This window comes from Diabrotica undecimpunctata, chromosome 1, assembly GCF_040954645.1.
Source record: "Diabrotica undecimpunctata isolate CICGRU chromosome 1, icDiaUnde3, whole genome shotgun sequence".
NCBI lineage: Eukaryota > Metazoa > Arthropoda > Insecta > Coleoptera > Chrysomelidae > Diabrotica > Diabrotica undecimpunctata.
In genome coordinates, this window is record NC_092803.1 from 87,921,268 (window position 1) to 87,943,719 (window position 22,452).

Sequence of the window (22,452 nt, forward strand, 5' to 3'; positions counted from 1 at the left end):
TCTTGTCCTTTATACATTTAGACCTCCCAAGACGGATCCATTGTATTACAAAATTTTGTTTCTATTACACCATTTGGCCCAAATCAAGAGTTTCTAAATTTGAATTCAGTTGTGTCTAGCCTTCATAGAAGAAAACATGTCACGGAAACAATTTACTATGGAGGAACAGTTTGGAATAATTTACCGAGTCGATTCCGGTGATTCCGATCCGAGTTCGATTGCCCGGGAATTTAAAACGTCACGCTCAACAATTGCTGGAATGATGAAACGGCGAGAGAAAATTATTATGCAATTTAATAAGTGTGAAAAAGGAAAACGCATTCGGTCATCAAATCACAGTGACATTGAAAGTGCTTTGCTCGATTGGTTCAAACAACAACGCGCAAACAATGTACCCGTGAGTGGGCCGATGCTTCAGGTAAAGGCTGACGCTTTCGCTGTGATTTTGAAGAAGGATTTTAAGTGTAATGCTTCCTGGGTTCAACGTTTCCGAGCTCGCCACAATATTATTGTCCATGGAGAAATTTCAGGTGAGTCAGCAGTTGTTGACAGATCAATTACAAATGACTGTCGACAATTGTCTGATGTGAATGTGACTGTTACAATTGTCGACAACTGTCCGTCCCACCCCACAGTTGACAGGGTAAAACAAATTAAACTCGTTTTTCTGCCTCCAAATTGTACGTCCGTACTGCAGCCCATGGACCAAGGAGTTATAAGAAGTCTTAAAGCATGCCTTCGGAAAGAATTGGTGTACAAAATCATCGAAAAGAGAGAGAATAACGACGATACGAAAGTCAGTATTCTTGACGCTCTACTAATGATATCAAAGGCATGGGAATCTGTGCGGAAGGAAACGACCATCAACTCTTTTCGTTTTTCCGGCCTAACTAACGACTTACAATCATCAAGAATCGCATACAACGATATTGCACAAACGCATTTGCAGCATGCAGTTTCCCTTCTCAGTTCTGACTGCTTTGCAGATGACTATGTACGAGTGGATGACGAAATAAGTACGAACGAAGAACTGTCAGATATTGACATCGTACTGTCACCAAACTAGTGACAAACAAAGTACTGACGAGGTTGATGAAGAATTGGAAGATTTCGGCAAAATCCCTACTGTTGCTGAACCCTATGCTGCTTGTTCCACCATAAGATCATTTAATCAGACTGCTGAAACTTCCCAGAGTGTGAAATAATCATTATCGATTGTTTCCACATCAATTGAAAAAATGTTTTTTTCAGAAGTTCAAGGAAGGTGACAAACAAAAATTACAGACTTTTTTCATTAAATATTCAGGTAAAACGTTGTATTTACATATTTTGTAATACATAAATGTATGTATTTTTCTTTGTCTTTTTAAAAATAAATAGTATATGTATGCCTACATTTTTATAATACAAAAATTTTGAGAAGCCGTTATATTATGATTATACTTTATCGAATACTTATATTTATTTCAATACATATTATACATATATGTATGTACATATTTAGATTTACGTAAGTATAATAAACACATATGTTAAATGTTATGTATAATATGTTAGTATAACATATTATAAGTGTAGATAAAGTAACACATTTTTGCGTCATAAACCCTAGGTACAACGAACTAACTGTTCCTATCAGTGTAATATCGTTTATAGCAACATGTTCATTATAACCGATAGAACCGCTTACAGAGAACACTGGCTACAACGTACAAAGACCACCAGTCCCCTAAAGTTCGTTATAAACGATTTTGACTGTACTAGTGATAGTTGATTTATATACAAAATTTATTAAACTATATCCCTGCTCCAGAACAAATGTTAAAACATTGAAATTATATATTAATCACTTTTTCGAAGAAATAGGACCATTTAGAAATTGCATAATAGATAACGCTACATATTTTAACAACCAAAAATTTCGGGCATTTTGTGAGAAAAAGGGAATCAACATTCATTTTACAAGTATCAGACATCCTCAGGCAAATCCTGCAGAAAGATATATTAAAGAAGTTATAAAATATTTAAGGATACGTCAGGATATGTCAGGATCAACATGAAACATGGCAGCAACATATACCACAAGTAGAATATTTTTTAAATAATACACATAATTTAAATACAGAGGAAGTACCAGAATATTTAATGTTTGGCCATATAGGAAACAGAAAATGGATTAGTGAATATAATCAGGATATGTTAGAACAAGTAATGCAGAAAGTGAATAACCGAATTAGGAGGAAAGCTGAAAAATATATCAGGAGACAAAATCGAAAAATAAAAAAACCAATCACATTTCAAAAAGGAGACCAAGTGTTAATTCGTTCACTTAGAAAGAGTAATGTTAGAGAAAACCATTGTAAGAAATTACAACCAATGTTTGAAGGCCCATACAGAATCGAAAATCAGAATGGACTAAATAGTTATGTGTTGATAGATGCTTAATTGAACTAGAAAGCGAAGAAGAAAAAACAACAATCTTAAGAAACAAATACAAACTTAAGAATGTGAAGATCAAAAAAATATGGATTACAAAGGATCTCACAAAAGGAGAGAGAGAGAAAATGAAAGCTTTAAGAGATAAAGCAAGAGAAATGAGGAAAAATGGTCAAAATAGGATACAATAAAATCACAGTAGATGGCAAGGAATGGAGATGGTGCTATAAAGAAGAAAAAGTAGTGGAAATAGAGAGTTCAAAAAACTACCAGAGCAACATAAAAAGAACCAAGGAGAGGTCAAGCAACGAATAGAGAAAGAAGAATTACAAAATAAACTGGACAATGATGATAAATGTTTAGTTTTAAGTAGTAATAGGAATAGGATTAGAAATGTAAATGATAAGTATGCCATTAGAAATATGACTTGTGATAGGAATATGGGTATTAGGCTTACTAACAGTAGTGATAATATTATAGTTAGGGGGAATATCAAAAATGGGCATAGCATTAGTAATGAAGGTAGGGAAAAATTAAATATTAGCATTAGAAATAAAAACGGTAATAAAATAAATAACGGATATAATGTTAATACAAAAACCAGGGAGCATGAAATCAACGTTAACACCAATAATGGAGAAGAAGAATACAGTAATAAGGAAATACATCTTAACAAGACAAATCATATAGGAATAGCGACATGGAATGTGACATCTCTGACCGGCAAGGAAATAGAAGCTACGGAAGAAATGGAAAAAATGAACGTACAAATAATGGGAATAAGCGAGATAAAAAAGATAGGGAAAGGACACATCAATATCAATGAGAAATATAGTCTATATTATTCCGGAGTACCACAGGGTCACAGAGCAAAAGAAGGAGTCGGTATAATAGTTAATAAAAGAATAGAATCAAGAATAACAAACTACGAAGCAGTATCATCTAGAATAATCACAGCCCAAATAAAACTAAAAGACAAGATAGGAATAATACAAATATACGGACCAACAGAAGGTAATGAAGAAGAGATAATGATAGAATTCTACAACGAACTTCAAAACGCATTAGACAAATTAAGAGAGACAAGAGAAAAAATAGTAATCTCAGGCGATTGGAACTCAAGAGTAGGTAAGGATATTAACAGGGGATTAGGATGCATTGGACAATATGGGGAAGAAACATTAAATAGAAATGGAATTAAAATGCTGGAATTCTGCCAAACCAATGACCTGATAATAGGAAACACATTCAGTGAACAAACCATTAACGACAAATATACATTTGTGGCTGAAGAGAGAAATGCGAAAAGCTTAATCGACTATATAGTCTATACGAGAAACCTAGAACAAAATATAAAAAACATTTTAACGGAAAAGGAACCCGAACTGTCTACACAACACAGGATGGTCACTGCAAAACTGGAGGATGAAAAAATGGAGGAAGTGGAAAGAAAAGAGTACAAGAAAGTAAATGTAAACAAACTAAAGATAAAAAGTGTGCGAGAATTTTACACGGAGGAAACTAACAAAAGACTGAGACAAATAGAGCGCCAAAAAGAAACATGGACAATGGAAGAAAGATGGAATACATACAGTGAAGTATTATTGACAACAGCAACTGAAGTGTGTGGAATCAAAAAATATAATAAACAGTTAAAAAGGACAAGGTGGTGGAATAAAGAAGTGAAGACAGAAATAAAAAAGAAGAAAATAGCATGGAAAAAATACCTCGAAACGGGATTAGAAGAAGATAAAGAAAAATACTATAGGCAGAGACGATTGGCAAAAAAGACAGTCACACAAGCAAAAACAAAAACATGGAAAGAATTTGGAGAAGAACTTCAGGAAGAATATATAACAAATAATAGAAACTTTTGGACGACAATACGACACATAAGGCAGGGAAAACGAAAGGAAATAAACTTACTTAAAGTAAGAGATACTTCAAACCAAATACAAATAAGCCCAGAACAAATAGCTAGGGTATGGAAAGAATATTATGAGAAAAAATTTGATACCGAAGTGATAAAGGAAGACAATATAATCAATGAAGGCGAAGAAAACACAGAGCCAGAGCAAATAAGTAGAGAAGAAGTAATAAAAGGATTATCAAATATAAAAATAGGCAAGGCAGGTGGAGATGATGAAATTGAACCGGAAATGGTAAAATACATGGGAGAAGAAGGAATAAACTGGCTATGGAAAATATATAAAGAGGCGTAGGAAAAACAAACAATCCCTATAGACTGGCAGAACAATATCATCGTGCCAATATACAAAAAAGGAGAACATGTAAACTGCGACAACTATAGGGCAATATGTCTGTCATCGGTGTGCTTTAAAATATATACGAAAATAATAGAGCAGAGACTGAGACAAGAAGTAGAAATGGTATTGGGAGAAGAACCAATGGCATTTAAACCGGGAAGACAGACAAATGACAACATATATATATATCATTAGAAACCTAATAGAAAGAAGCATAGATACGGGGAAAAACTAGTATTAGCATTCATAGACCTAAGAGCAGCATTTGGCACGATAGAAAGACATATAGGGAAATGCTTGAGGAAAATTAAGGTACATGAAGAAAAATAGACTGGGAAATAACAAATAGAGCAAAGAAATCAAACAAGTTATATTATGCGTTAGCCCCAATAATGGGAAAAAGAGAACTTGCACGAGAAACAAGAATAAAAATATATAACACAATAGTGATACCGACTGTGCTCTATGCAAGTGAAAACTGGACAATTCTGGAAAAACATAAGAGCAGGATAAACGCAATGGAGATGAGACATCTAAGAAGGATAGTTGGAAAGACAAAATGGGATAGATTAAGCAACGAGACTATTAGGAAAATGGCCAACCAGGAACCGATAATGAACAAAATAGCAAAGAGACAAATGAACTGGTATGGGCATCTGATGAGGATGCAATCCAATAGAATAACAAGAAAAATTTATGAAGCAAAAAACATCGGAAAAAGAAAAAGAGGCAGACCAAGAAAAAAATGGATACAGCAAGTAGTAGAGGCGGGAAAACTTAAACAAAAATCACTCGAGGAATTAAAAATAATGGCAGGAAACAGAAAAGAATGGAAGAGGTGGGTAAATGGAAATTAAAATAGCTAGCCAAAATCCGACACCCTGTTAGGGTAAAAGGAAGGGGAGAAAGAAAGATAGAAAGAAAGTTGATAGATGCAGATAATAGACCTAGAGGCATATTTCATATAAATGATATCTTTAAATATTATGAAGAAATTTAATAATGTTTTCTATACTTTTAACACTAATAATAACAACACTAACAGTTCACTGATAGATCCATTTCATAGTTAGATGGTAGATTTCATTGTTGTGAATCAATTTGACATCATACTTAATGATTTTATCCACATGGAAATTGTTGGTGCCCTAAAAATCATAACTTGGGGTTAGATACAAAATTGATTGTGTAAATGTCTTTCGAAAGATAATATGAAAAGTGTAAAACTTACCAATTCATATTGATGAGAGTCTTTGAATGGAAAGATGGAAAATAAATTGAAGGAATTCCTAGATTTTGTCTATAAATAAACATAACACAATATAGACGCTTAGATTATCTTCATTCATTGTAAAATGTAAACACACAAACTTCCATTTGACATGACAGTTTGACATAAACAGACAACAGGGATGTATTTAATAGAACAATTTTAAATAAGAAATTGAATTATTTAATTTATTATATTTACTAAGGTATGTGGATAAGAAAATTAATATTTAAAAAAATAATAAGTAAATTATTTATTTTAAAATTAATTTTGGGGTATTGAGATGATATTAAACATAGGAGAAAGAAAAACAGTGTTTAAAAAAATAATTTATAAGTTACACACTAGATAATATTAGATATAAAAAGTATTTGGTTATTTTAATGTTATATACTAGGGAATATTATAAAAATTATTTATATGAGGGTATTCTTAAGAAATTAGCATATAATAAGAGTAAAAAGTTTTTTTTTTAATAATTATAATATTGTAAATATATTTAAGTGAGCCATGTGCATAGGCAACCAAATATACTCTGAACAAGTGACAGACAGTTAAATAATAGTTACGAATATAAAGTGGGGTTATTTATTAATTTAAGGTGTTTAATTTACATATAAGTTTATATTCTGATCTAAAAAGCCTAAATGTCAATAAAATTCTCGATAGAAAAATAAAGAATTCTCTAGAACACGGAAGTTAACCCTGTTTGCGAAATAGAGTATCGAGAATAGAGAAATCGAGAAAATTCATATATTTAGGAAAGAGAACAATTCGAATATGATTTCTTTCCAGATGATTCTGGAACATTGAAAAGATATAAATACTCGGTGATTTGGAAAAAAGGGGACAGTTAGTAAGTCAGAAAGTTAGTAAGCAGTCAGTATAAAGTAAGTATAAAGTCATTAGTCAGTCAGAATTAGGAAGAAAGTATAAAGCATGCAAGAATCAGTGATTTAGTATTAAAATTAGATAGTATTGGAAAGTATATTAGAAGAATATTGATTGGAGATTAGTAGAAATCAAATTATAATGGTTATATGGTCAATGGAGATTAGAAGAAATTAAAATTATAATAGTTATATGGTAATTGGATATTGGTATATTAAAAAGAAGAATAAATATAAATGCTATTAAGAAGAAAAATATTTTAAATTGGTGGAAGCTGATAATTGGAAAAAGTAATTTCACAAAAACAAGGATAACCGAGGCTGAGAACGAAGACATTGAGTGGTGATTAAAATCTTTATTTTGGAGAACAGTTTCATTTAGGCATTCGGTGACAGAAAGGTACAAAATGTTGTTAATATAATTTAGTTAGTGTCATAACAATTTCAATTTTAAAGATAGTTTGTTTAAAATTTACATTTTCTATATAATTTAATTAGTTTCATAAGAATTTCAATTTAAAGATAGTTTATTTTAAATTTACATTGGCTATGTTAAATATATATGTGTGTTTCATAATAGATATAATAAAGATAATTTCAAAAAGTGCTTACAAACTAATTCTTTGAGAACCGCGATAAAAACCCTATATATATATATATATATATATATATATATATATATATATATATATATATATATATATATATATGAAGTGGTATCGGAATGTTTGAGTGCTAGAGAATGTTCGTAAATACGGTTATGGATTCGTCGGTTTGTCTGTCCTACGTATGTACGTGGGCTTCTTCAGCTCTAGCCCAACATCATATTCAGACAGGCCACAAAATAGATTTCGAAAAGGCAAAAACCATCGCTCCCATCCGCTCATTAAAAGCGAGAAGCTATCATTCGTGAAGCTATCGAAATCGAAAAACGGCCTAACAGCTTGAACACGCGCGATGACGCGAAACGATTGCCGGCAACATGGCGACCCCCTTCTTCAGCGACCTCCCGCCCACACCGCTCAGGCCACGTCAGTTCAGACCACGTCAGCGCATACCGTTCCCGCGCATACAGCGAGTATAAAAGCAGCCACGCAGGGTAAGACCGGTTGTCACTCGACACTGGGGAGTAGGCAGATTGAGACCTCAGTGCCGAGAGACAGTTCTTGCAATATAGAACACGATACTGGTACGTCTCGAGTGAGGGGAGTAGGCAGATTGAGGCCCCGAACTCGAACCGAACCGTATCACTCTTGATAATGGCTCCAAAATGGGTGCCGAAACGTCGAGTTTTAAATTCTTAACGCGGTTCTTCCCGAGAACTCAGTAATTTTCATTCATCTGACCGCGGAAACTTATCCGAACATATATATATATATATATATATATATATATATATATATATATATATATATATATATATATATATATATATAATATATATATATAATATATATATAATATATATATAATATATATATATATATATAATATAACTGTATTGGATGGGTTGGAGTCAATAAAAGGGCTATTGGTTAACTATTTTTTTATTCTCGAGCTTTCAATTGTGTTTACAATTATTATCAAGAGCTAAAAAAGACAAAATACTTACAAGGTTGAACTAAAAAGAAAAAACAATTTTTGTTAACTTTCCAAATAAAAATTAGTTTAGTAAAAATTACTGCTAATACATTTTCAAAATATTTAATACAAAAATGTTTCAATCCAATAAATGTTTCTCCGAAAATTTTTATAATTTTGAAAACATTTTTTTTAATACAAAAATAATTGAATTTATAAATAAATTCAAATAGCAACCAATTACAAATAGCCTCAATGTCATAAATGCCGACATAAAATTTTTATTTTTGACAATTATATTGCCAAAAGTAAAATTTAGTTTAAACATTCTTTTTTGTTTAGTAACAAAAAGAAGAAGATTTATTCACCGTTGACAGATGTCTGAAAGAATGTGACAGATATATGGAGAATTAAATATGACATTTTACAAGTTTTATATATAAATCATAAAGAAAGAATATAATTATAAATTTTGCTTAAATTTTGAATTTCTGATCTTTTGTTTAAACTATTATCGCTTTTGCTAATACAAACCATTTCCAAAAAAGCCCTTTTAAATTAATTACTTTCATTACATAAAATTTTAATTTTATCAAAATCCATAATATGGTCTTTATCGATTACATGCTCTGCCAAAGCACAAGATGGTTTTTTAATTCTGCAATCACTTTTGTGAGAAATAATGCGATTTGAAAGATTTCTTCCGGTCTCACCAACATATTCAGCCTCACACTGAGTACAACTAATGCTGTATACTAAATTCGTTTTTTCAAATTTGTCTATAGGATATTTAGTTTTAGAATATAAAGATGAAATAGTTTTGATGTTCTTTGTTGCTATTTTTATATTGTCAATACCTTTTAGTGTTTGTATTAATTTAGGTGTTAATGATGGTATAAAAGGTAGTGAATGATAATATATGTTCTGATTGTTAGATACAATGTTTTGAGATTGAGCAAAAAATGGTGTTAAATTATTTATATTACCAATATTAGAGAAAAGCATCCTATGTAGCATATCTGGAGGATAAGAGTTTTCAATTAGAATATTTTTTAATAATTGAAGATCTTCTTGTAGATAATCTGGATGAGAAAGTTTTAAAACAAGTTCTTTTAATCCTGTTATAAGGTTCATTTTCATTTTATTTGGATGGTGAGAGTAATAGCTTATAAATCTGTTACTACATATGGGTTTTCTGAACCATCTGGTTTTCAACATATTGTCTGTATTTCTTACAATTCTCATGTCAAGGAATGGTAGAGAATTATCTACCTCTTCCTCAACTGTAAATTGTATATGTTGATTATGACTGTTGAAAATGTTGACTGTTTCATGAATTTTTTGTTTAGGAAGTGCCAAAACTAAATCATCTACATATCTCTTAATAAAAGGAATGAAAAAAGTGCAATTACTGATACAATCACTGATAACATCATCCATGACATAGCTACTTAGAATGGGTGAAAGACTAGATCCCATAGGACTACCAAAAATTTGTTTATAAAATACACCATTAAATATAAAAATATTAGAATCAAAAACAAAGTTGATAAGTGTTTTGAAATGTAATAAGTCAATATTAGTGTGTTGTGAAATCTCATTCCAATGTTTTTCAACACTACTTATGATTAAATCTAAAGGTAAATTAGTAAAAAGAGATGTTACATCAAAACTAACTAAAACATAATTTTGTGGTAATTGGAAATTATTAATGAAAGAACTAAAATCAAATGAATCTTTAATGTAAAAATTGTTGTTTAAATTATAAGCATTAGTTAAGATGTCAGTGAGGAGCTGTGCTATTGGTCCATTAGGAGGGCATAAAGATGAAACAATTGGTCTCATAGATAAAGTTGGTTTATGTATTTTTGGCAGAGCATAAAACCGTGGAGCAATAGAATTATAAATTTTGAGCTCTTTTGCTTTTTTATTATCAATAAATTTCTTTATGTTTAATTTAGATACTAGACAATTTGCTTTTTGTTGCAAAGTACAAACAGGACTCCTAAGTGTAGTGTAATACTTAGTATCATTTAAGAGTTCTCCAGTTTTTTGTAGATAATCCTCTTTGTACATTACAACAGTTACGTTACCTTTATCGCTTTTGACAATGTAAATTTCAGGATGGTTTTTAAGAAAAAGTTTAGTTTGCACATAGTATTTATTTAAAAAATGATCTTTGACTTCTTTATGCAAAAAGTTTGTAATAACGTTTTAGTTAGTATTGATGTAACATCTCTTTTTACTAATTTACCTTTAGATTTAATCATAAGTAGTGTTGAAAAACATTGGAATGAGATTTCACAACACACTAATATTGACTTATTACATTTCAAAACACTTATCAACTTTGTTTTTGATTCTAATATTTTTATATTTAATGGTGTATTTTATAAACAAATTTTTGGTAGTCCTATGGGATCTAGTCTTTCACCCATTCTAAGTAGCTATGTCATGGATGATGTTATCAGTGATTGTATCAGTAATTGCACTTTTTTCATTCCTTTTATTAAGAGATATGTAGATGATTTAGTTTTGGCACTTCCTAAACAAAAAATTCATGAAACAGTCAACATTTTCAACAGTCATAATCAACATATACAATTTACAGTTGAGGAAGAGGTAGATAATTCTCTACCATTCCTTGACATGAGAATTGTAAGAAATACAGACAATATGTTGAAAACCAGATGGTTCAGAAAACCCATATGTAGTAACAGATTTATAAGCTATTACTCTCACCATCCAAATAAAATGAAAATGAACCTTATAACAGGATTAAAAGAACGTGTTTTAAAACTTTCTCATCCAGATTATCTACAAGAAGATCTTCAATTATTAAAAAATATTCTAATTGAAAACTCTTATCCTCCAGATATGCTACATAGGATGCTTTTTTCTAATATTGGTAATATAAATAATTTAACACCATTTTTTGCTCAATCTCAAAACATTGTATCTAACAATCAGAACATATATTATCATTCACTACCTTTTATACCATCATTAACACCTAAATTAATACAAACACTAAAAGTTATTGACAATATAAAAATAGCAACAAAGAACATCAAAACTATTTCATCTTTATATTCTAAAACTAAATATCCTATAGACAAATTGGAAAAAACGAATTTAGTATACAGCATTAGTTGTACTCAGTGTGAGGCTGAATATGTTGGTGAGACCGGAAGAAATCTTTCAAATCGCATTATTTCTCACAAAAGTGATTGCAGAATTAAAAAACCATCTTGTGCTTTGGCAGAGCATGTAATCGATAAAGACCATATTATGGATTTTGATAACATTAAAATTTTATGTAATGAAAGTAATAAATTTAAAAGGACTTTTTTGGAAATGGTTTGTTTTAGCAAAAGTGATAATAGTTTAAACAAAAGATCAGAAATTCAAAATTTAAGCAAAATTTATAATTATATTCTTTCTTTATGATTTATATATAAAACTTGTAAAATGTCATATTTAATTCTCCATATATCTGTCACATTCTTTCAGACATCTGTCAACGGTGAATAAATCTTCTTCTTTTTGTTACTAAACAAAAAAGAATGTTTAAACTAAATTTTACTTTTGGCAATATAATTGTCAAAAATAAAAATTTTATGTTGGCATTTATGGCATTGAGGCTATTTGTAATTGGTTGCTATTTGAACTTATTTATAAATTCAATTATTTTTGTATTAAAAAAAATGTTTTCAAAATTATAAAAATTTTCGGAGAAACATTTATTGGATTGAAACATTTTTGTATTAAATATTTTGAAAATGTATTAGCAGTAATTTTTACTAAACTAATTTTTATTTGGAAAGTTAACAAAAATTGTTTTTTCTTTTTAGTTCAACCTTGTAAGTATTTTGTCTTTTTTAGCTCTTGATAATAATTGTAAACACAATTGAAAGCTCGAGAATAAAAAAATAGTTAACCAATAGCCCTTTTATTGACTCCAACCCATCCAAAACAGTTATATATTTGTTCCAAACGAGTCACAAGTACTTCTTTTTTCTTATATATATACATATATATATATATATATATATATATATATATATATATATATATATATATAAAAAGATACAATAAACTTTAACAATCATGCCCAACAAACTCGATATTCAAGGAACGGTTTTTAAGAACTCGGTTTTTAAGGATCGTATGACATTATGCAAATGACGTTCAATCGTTTGCATATTTTTTTTATTACATATTGTTATCGCCAAATTTATCAAAAGCAGTTGCTAGATACCTGTATCAACGAATGTCACGGGATAATTATTAGTTCTCTGGTCTGTAATTCTGGAACAGACATTCGTTGGTTAAATTCCTACGGCAGGATGATTTTTTATTTTATATATTTGCATTAAATATTTTGTTATTTAATAGATTTAATGATATTAAAATATTTTTTATTTAACGTCTAAGTAATATCAACAAACATTTACATATTTGCATAGGAATAGGTATATTATTAACAAAATTACAAAATAATTACATATTTTTATTAAATATTATTCTTACCACGCGAGAAACATCTATTCTTTAAGTAAAATATTCAAGTAAGCGGGGAACCTCAATGGGTAAGTTGAAGAAGCATCTAACGTTGGAACATACATTCGTAGGATGTTTTTTATTTTTTATTAAGTCGATTTAATTTGAATTTTAAAAAATGACTGCGGCCGATTAGCGGATAATACATAGTTGAACTACAAAATAATTTGTAAATTCTTTAGATTTAAAAATGGCGAATTACTGACGCCGATTAGCGGATTATAGTAAAACCTCAAAGAATAATTTGTAAATTAATTTAACAGTGGGAAATTATGTACTGTCAACATATTGTGACGTCAACACATATCGTTCTCACTCTTACTTACCTAAAAGTTATCCCTTTCTAACACATTGATTTCCCTATATCTATACTCGTACAAACGTTGTCTATCTACTTTATTGATTTATTGAAATTTAAATTTTGTTTTTTATGTTCGACACTTGTTTTCGTTAATTTGATGAAATCGTGTGGATCACAAATTTTTCAGGTTTGCAATGATTTTTATTTAGTAGAAATCTTTATCAAAAGACGACCCTTGAGATCTGTTGTCTTCTGGTAAATTATTTCGGCATTTTTCTTCAATGCATTTCGTTGTTGTATGGTTTAATCCCCCTCTTTGTGGTCTATTGTTTCCAGATCTGTTATAGTCATCCCTGTTAAAATGGTATGGTCCCTTCTTATTACGTGCCTGATAAATATCTGGACAGATTCGAACATAGTTATGAGGTCCGACTCGTTTTATAATGCCCCTTTGTCCGCTTCTTGTCGATCGACGATGATAAATATGATAAAAAGTTGAAGTTGTGGAGAAAAAATGTTGATTTTATTGACAGCTACTACAAATTACACTATATGATGATGTTAAGGTAACTCTCTATAATAGACTGTGCTCACATGAGCTCAAATCCCCAATTTATAATCTCACAAATAATTCATACCTCAGCACAGAGGTTATTGCTTCTATCATACTAACCATCTTTGAACTATTAGCTTATATTACAATTTAATCTAGGCCATCATTGCAAAACTTAGGAAGTTCAATTAGAAAAAATATATTATTCGACAATTCATTAACAGGTGAATGGACTTTAATTATTAAAATATTACTCGATATCACTTTCACAATGTTTGAATTATACACGGTGAAACTATAAAATGTTAAGAAGTTAAGAATAATGTGAGATTACAAATTAAGGAATTAATTTGTGGTTGAACAATATCTCTGTTCCTTTTATTTCATCTGGCTCGGCTTTTCTGTCTATGATTTTCAGATCTGTAATAATCACCCATATTACCAGGGTATATGTCATTCCTATTATTTGCCTGAAAATTGGACTGAATCTGTTATCATTTCTACCTTTTCCGTTATACTCATGATTGTCACGAAATCTATTCTGGCCATAATGTCCTTGTGGTCTATTGAATTGGTTGTTATTTTGGTATATATTCACAGGTAATGTTGTTCGACTCATGCCGTGACTTTTTCTTTTCTCTCTTTCTTTTCTACGTGCTTCCCGCACTTGTAGAAATTGGCATAAACTGCCGATATCATTGTAGTTTTGTTGTGTCACATTATCTTCCAAGGTTTCCTCAAAATGACATGCTATTAATTCTGCCAATTGTTCCAGTGTATAATTATATTCTAAATATTGTGCATTGTTGAATACTTAAATTGCTATCTTTCGTCAGATATGCCTAATTTTTCGTGATATTTTCCATTTTGCAAATCCTGGTTAATTTCCATATATTTCATTTTTCTCCACTAATATTTTAAAATTTTAGTCTCAATATTATTTTCTTTGCTTTCAAATCATCTAACTGTTCCATCCTTCAAAATTTTCCATAAATTTTAACTTTACAGATGGCCAAAAAAAATGCAACACTTTGCATACGGCTATTTATTTGGATCAAAAATATTTCTTTGTCTTATCTAAAAATATATATGTGATAACTTGGTATCTTTTCTTTAACTGATTTTTTTTCCTATTTTTTTTTTTTTTCGAGCAACAAAAAAGATACAAAAGTTTATTTGTGTGTTTACTTTAAACTTTAGTTTATTTGTAATTTGTAGTCATTTTGGTTGTTTTTGAGTTACCCAAAAAATTTAAAATGCCTAGAGTTCTCAGTTGTCGGTAATTTTGTCATTTAGTCAACTTCGAAAAAGGAAGCATTGTAGGAATGAAATAGGCCGGTTTTGATTTATTAGAAATTTCACGAAGAGTTGAAGCTAATCCATTAATGGTGTTATGAGTTTGGAGGAGGTGGTCCTACGGTGAGACTTATCGGCGTCGTGGAGCGTCTGGACATCCTAGAACAGGGATGAGCAACAAGCGGCCCGTTAAATATGTGTATGCGGCCCGCCAAGCATTTCTAAAATTTAATTTATTTTATATACTTTCTGCCACCAATATATTGTTATAAAATATTAATCAACCAAATATAAAATAAAAACAAAAACCTACACTAATAATATAAATTAATGTAATATAAAATATATTAGGTATATTAATATATAAGTATAAGATAAAAATTAATAAATTAATGCAGTCGTTTGTTATATTTTTACCTATGTAGTTTGTTATAATTTATATTTTTATGGCAACCTAACCTAACCTAACTTCGTCCAACATCGACTATAAACACTTGTAGAACACTTCTAGTTGTGAATCCTAATCCCTAATCCGCACTCGCTGTCCCAAAATGCAAGTCTGTAACTCAATTAGTCAGACTGGTAAACTGTTAACTAGCAGTTTTAGCAATTCTTGTGCTTCTTGAAAGGCTTGAGTGCAGTATTATTGTCAAAAAGGTAATAGAGTTTTTTTATTACTTTTTTTTATTTTCAAATTTTTAATCCATAATAGCATGTCGGAAAAGCAAACAAAAAACGGAAGGTTGCGGATGAGCACAGAGATTTCCAAAAAAGTGGAAAAAAGTTTTGCTCTAAGTGATTCGAGAAATTGTATTTTTTTTTTGTTATAAGTTATTTGTTAACAATTTTCTGCCTACTTGGAAAAACTGGAAAAAATACATTTGAACTTATGAATTTGAAATATATGAAATTTAATAAAAAAAGGTTTGGTGCGGTAAAAATGCAAAAAAAAATTAGTCGGTTTATGCTCTGCTTATAGGCGAAGCCTATAAGCGGAGGCTCCGCCTAGGGAACGTTATACCCCTAAATATAGGGGTATACCGTCTGCCTATAAAAGTCAATGTATATTAATTAGTCCTTTAGGTGGTGGGGTCAATAGTAGTGTAAATTTAAAATCTCAACTGAATTACGTCGTTCCGTTAGCCGCCAACTTGAATTAAAAAAAGGAACCATTTTTTTCCAATATCTCTGACATTTTCAACTTTTAGAAAAAAGGGGATAGAACTAAAATTATTGCAAATGCGGTTTCCTATTATTTCTTTTTTTACGAATTTTTGTGTGCCCTCGATATTTTCCGAGTTAAGGGGTAAAACAGTGGAAGGGGGAGGGAAGCATAATTATGGAATTATGTCGTTTATTATTAATTTTACGACGTAAATGTACATAAACAAAAATAAATAGAATTTTATTTTATACAATTTTTTTGCTCTTATCAATCAATGTTTTGTCACTAAAAACTATTTATCCTCCTCCCTCCGTTATCAACGAAAATATCGATCGTATAAAAATTATTGCCAAGAAGAAATTGTAGGAAATCGCAAATGCAACAATTTTAGACCTACAATTTTTTCGAAAAGTTGAAAATAGCCGAGATATTAAACAAAAACAGTTCCTATACAACCAATCCGTACAAGGTCTTACGCTTGCGCCTTTCTCGCATACGTACGACCTTAAATATTGATTTTAGCCAAAAAATTACACAGATCAAAATTATATAAAATAAAATACTCTCCCTTTTTGTATAGGTACATTTATGTCGTAAAGTTAATAATAAACGAGATCTTCGTGATGTACCTATCCGTTACGAATGTTGGCGATCATCATGGCAATATTTATCTTATCTGCAGCAGCTCGGAAAAGCTGCACAGATGTTGTATTAAACCAGATTCTGAGGTTCTTGAACCAAGATGTTCTTCTTCTTCCTGGACCTCGTTTTCCAAACCTTTTTCTTTGAAGGATGAGAGCATAATTGAATAATTAAATAATTGATAATATACGAGTCAATAATTATGATTTAATTGTCACTATTTTCTCCTTTAACTCGGAAAATATCGACCACACAAAAAATTTGTAAAAAAAATTATAGGAAATCGCATTTGTAACAAAATTAAGTTCGGCGGCTAACGCAATGGTTATCCCTAAAGGTTAGAATAATTTGAGGTAGCTCGGCATACAAGGTCAAATGCTGTCCCGACTGGATTATATAGCGACCCTTATTTGTTATATTCCTTCAAAAACAGCCTTTCTTGCCCTTTCTTAGGATGTTTAGTAAAATATCTATAATAAATGAAATAGTTTGAAAACGGCTTACTCTCTTCAAGAAAGAATTGAATTTTTTGAAGAGAGAAGTTGGAAAGTGTGCACGAAGGCTCGAACTCCTTTTTAATGAAAGATCCAAATTTTAAAGGTAAGTGACAGATACGTTATTGATTTGTTGGCGAATTTCTCCGAAGCGGGTGGTGCTAAATAGAAGAAAAAACCAGCGAGTACTAAATGAAGAAGTTCAAATTTAGGAGTATTTTTTGGGGATATTTAAATCTCTTGTTTATAAAACACAACCCGATGATAGTGATCAACTTAATAGACAAATTACAGTATTATATCATTCAGTTTATATAGATTTTTACAAAATGATAAGTACAAATTCGGAAACAGTCTTTATTATGGCTTAAACCAAAATGAACGACATTATTAATATAGTGCATACTAGCGGACCAACTCGACATCGAGTTTTTTAAATGAAATTTTTATTTTGCGAGAAAAATTAAGTAAAAATATTTTTATCAATAACTTAAAAACTATAAATGATAATTTCGTGAACTTACATTTTTGAACTCTACGTTGAATTCTCTATTGATTTGACTAATAAAAACGAAACCGGAAGTCGACCTCAAAACCGGAATGCAATTTTTAGTTCATTAAATGTCGACATGGATATCATTTAGCAGTTAATTTTGCATGCTGATCACGAATCCGGTGTCAGATTTGCTCTTTCTTGACGTTTTATGCGCGTTTCGGGTCACTTCCGGTGTCGGATCGCAACCGGAAGTACATATTTAGATTCGTCTCGACGAGACCTTTCGATCCATGTATACATTGTGGGGTCTAAAACTTAAAGTAAATTTTAACTTCCGGTCATCTCAAAACCGGAAATGAATTTTTGTACCAATTGACAATATCTTGACAATCTCATACGTAATACTAATAATATTCCGAAAAAATATTTTAATTATCTAATATGGTTTTTGAGTAAAGTGGTGGACAAGAAAAGGGCTTAGCGTTTTAGTATATAAGATTTTATTTATGATTATTGTTGGTTGTTATGAAAGTAAAATATATCAACTTTAAAAATAAAGAACTGGAGAAAAAAGCACGAGACGGATCCAGTGATGATGATGATAAAAGTAAAATAACTAAAATTGAACTTGTAGCATGTAGACGAAATGTTTTCCTATTACTCAAGAGTGGGAACGGTGCCATCTAATCATTTGAACTGAAATAAATAAAATTATTTGTATATACAGAATAATTATATATATATATATATATATATATATATATATATATATATATATATATATATATATATATATATATATATATATATATATATATATGTAAAATGTAATGGCATGTCTCGCAAAACAGAAAACCAAACAAGATATATCGATGGAAGGCGACCGTATATACGTATTTCTGACTATTGGTCGTCTTCAGTACGGTGCAGTCAAGTTAGAAAAGGAGCATGTTAACTTAGATCACTACAGGAGCAATGCGACCAATTTGTGGCGTTAGATTTAGAAGACCCTGATGGTTTCCAGGGCAACAACTAACAATAACCACGGAGGAAGCTACAGCTACCTGGGGAAAGGAATGCCAAACGTTGAAAACAAATGGAAAAGATTAATATATATATATATATATATATATATATATATATATATATATATATGTATATATATATATATATATTGTTATGATTGTTTATTTTGACTTTAATCTTAGTTTATTGAGCCAATAAAAAAGAATTATAACTTATTTGTTATCAAAAGTAAAATAATCCTTATACTACCTGTGTTCGATGGATTCAAAAGATTTTCTAGTTGTCTTTTGTCGGGAAGAGAAGAAAGGATAAGAATACAAATATATTATATTACAAAGATTTACGTTTCTTTATTTTATATGAACTAATAAAACAATTATTAAATTCTGTCGTTATCTTATCAATCCGCATACAAGAAAATAAATCAAATTTTTATGATAATAAGATTATAAAACTACATACATTTATATTACGTGAAAAACCAATTTTACTTAAAATTTTCTTTACTTGAAACAAGAAACAACAAAACTTTAAAATTTTGATTAGCCTAACAAAACCTCAGTTCTTAAATTTGAATGCTAATGACCATGATGTCGAAACGATCCTTCACAGATATAAAATTCAATTGTACAAACACTTACAGCTTATTTTCTTCTTGAGTTGTGTGTTGGAAAATACCCAGAAAAGTCCAGTCTCCTCAACGATGTGATCTCTCCTCTTTGGCACCTCGGCTCTTTCTTAACGTCTCTGCAAACCTCCTGCAGACTACACAAAAAACACCTGATTCACTTCTCCAAACTCAGCTATTTATTTATGACACCAGGACCTCCTTTTGTCAACTTGATGCCGTAAGAATACTTTCACATATACTTTATAAAATGCCCACGGTAGATACAAGGATCTCTTTTAATCTACTTGTTATCTCCTTCTTCAAACTATTCACTTCTTTTCGTTACGCCGGTATCCAAACTCACGAACCACACCCTATCTTGAGACAAACGACTGTTTCCTTTCGATGACCAAAATATGACTAACTTCTCCCGTCTCATGATCGGCTCACAAAATTCCCATTTAAAAACGATCGTCCAATCAAAAGCTCAAATTGTGTTTACCATGATTTTGGAAAAGCCTAATTTCGGTTTCAGAGAAAAACTAAATAGCTTACTTTAAAATTGGTTTTGTCAATACATCATTTACATATTTCAAAAGATTAGAATATGGTCATTTAATACTCGACTATACAAACAATGAAAAGATTAACTTACAGGTAAAATGTCTTCTAATTCTAAACAAAGGTTTTTTGATAATTTTGTTTGAAACGGAAAAAGGTCGTTTCTATTTCTATTTCTATTCTTATCTACACTAAATCTTATCTTAAATTACTATATACATTTTTGTTTATAATGATATCTTAAAATTTTATTCCGATGGATATTTTTATTTATTTGTCTTTGGTTGGGAAAGAAAAAGTATGACAATATATATATATATATATATATATATATATATATATATATATATATATATATATATATATATATATATATATATATATATATTAATCTCAGGGCAAGCAGGTTCTAGTTAATTGTGTAATTATCGAATTGAAGTTTTTGGTGAGTGCCCAGCAAAAATTATTAAATTAGGCTATCATTGGAGTGAAAATTAAACGCCCTTTAAAATGACGTGCCACTTTACCGTCCTTAAATGTAAAGGTAAAAATTTACCTTTACATTTTTTCTACCACTTCTAGGGGGTTGAGCCTTGAGTGCTAAAAAAATTCACACTGAAAGTCTAGTTATTTAAAACAAAATTGAACTGTTTTTCATATTTTTCAGATAGGAAGTTTTTAAATTGTCACCTTGTATGTATTCGATTTATATGGCTTGTGGCATTTTGTAGGGATCCCAATCAGGGATTTCTGAATTGGACATTTCATTTCCACTTCGGAAATCGTTCTCAAAATACGAAACAATAAATTCAACAATTTTCTTTTGTTACTCGGTAAAAAAATTCTTCTAATAATTTAATTTTATCTGACTTATTCAAGTTGACAATTGAGACTTATGTATTATATATTTTAAAGTAGATAAGTTTAAAATTGTATTGTAAATATTCTTGTGTTGCATTCCTGTGGCGACTTTATCGACTTTATTGGAAGATAGTTCATTCGTTTCTCCTGTTGGAGATCCCATAGTAAATCATGAGGAAAAAACCGCATGATATTATCCCGACATGGTAAGTATTTGGTATTTTCGCCTTACTTTCAATATTAACACCAAACTCTGATTTTAAAAATAACATACATTTTTTCCTGGGTTTTGTTCGTGATTTACTGTGAGATCACTAACAGGAGAATTTTACTGTCATATCCCAGTAAAGGCGTCCCAGATCTGAATTGCCAATATGAATGATTCCTATAAAATTAAAATATCAGAAGAATTTTTTTTACCAAGTAACTAAGCAAGATTTGTTTAATTTATTAATGTTTTGTATTTTGGGGACTATTTCTGAAGTAGAAATCGAAACGTCAAAATAAATTTATTTTAAAGTAAGGTAAAAATTGTATTAATATGACACAAGAAAATAGCTTCAGAACAATATAAAATATAGTAGTTATTGCTCTCGCAAAAAATTGTAAAATATTTCTTCTTTTTATTAATAGGAAACTTCCCAAAAAGTTTAAGTGGTAGCGAAACAGACGTTTCTACTTCTAATGAAAATTTGTCCAACGAAGAAAAATATGTGATTCGACATACTCCTCGTCAGGAACCTCAAGGACAAGAAAATTTGGCAGATTCAAAAAGAAGTTCACTAAGAGACAGTTTGCCTTCGAATCGCAGCTCACTAGATGTTTCTTCATCATCTTATAATACTTTGATTATCCACAGTGCGGGAGATGAACCTTGGAGTGGTAAATATATTTAATATTAATTAAGGAAGCACTACATATATTTACGTGTTGGATTCGACCGTTACTTGATGGACGTTCATTTTATCTAACAATAAAACACTGAAAGCTTTCTATTATTGAAAGAAAACTGCTTTCAATAATAGAAAAACAGATTCTATATACGCACTTGACCTAGATCATATCATTATTTTAATGACGAATTTCAAATGCTTCACATTCAAAATAAAAGCCTTACGGTATCTTTATTAGAATCTATGGAAATTAACAAATTAAAAAATACAAACATAATTCTGAATAACAAACTTAAAACAAACAATTCTCCCCTCCTCAACCTATTCAGTTAAAGACTATAAAATGTACACACATACCAAAAATAGATCAATTGAGAAAGGCACTCTGCTGAAACAGCTGTAGTGATAAGATATTATAATAAATTTTGTGGAAGTTTTGAAAACAAAGATTTCAGTGTTTTATTGTTACATATATTTACGTTTTTTTTTTCATTGATGATATATTTAACAGTCTTCGGTTTCTTTTAGTGTTACATATATTTATTCG

General features: G+C 30.1%; 1 protein-coding gene across 8 annotated transcripts in view; it reads left to right on the forward strand.

The window, feature by feature from the left end:
* LOC140451284 (angiomotin-like protein 1) overlaps positions 1 to 22,452 on the forward strand; it is an 880,806-nt gene that overhangs the window by 100,944 nt on the left and 757,410 nt on the right. For all 8 annotated transcript variants that reach the window (XM_072545031.1, XM_072545028.1, XM_072545036.1 and 5 more), the window contains one exon: positions 21,646 to 21,894. In XM_072545031.1, the coding sequence (XP_072401132.1) occupies positions 21,646 to 21,894 (249 nt within the window). The remainder of the gene's footprint in view (positions 1 to 21,645; positions 21,895 to 22,452) is intronic.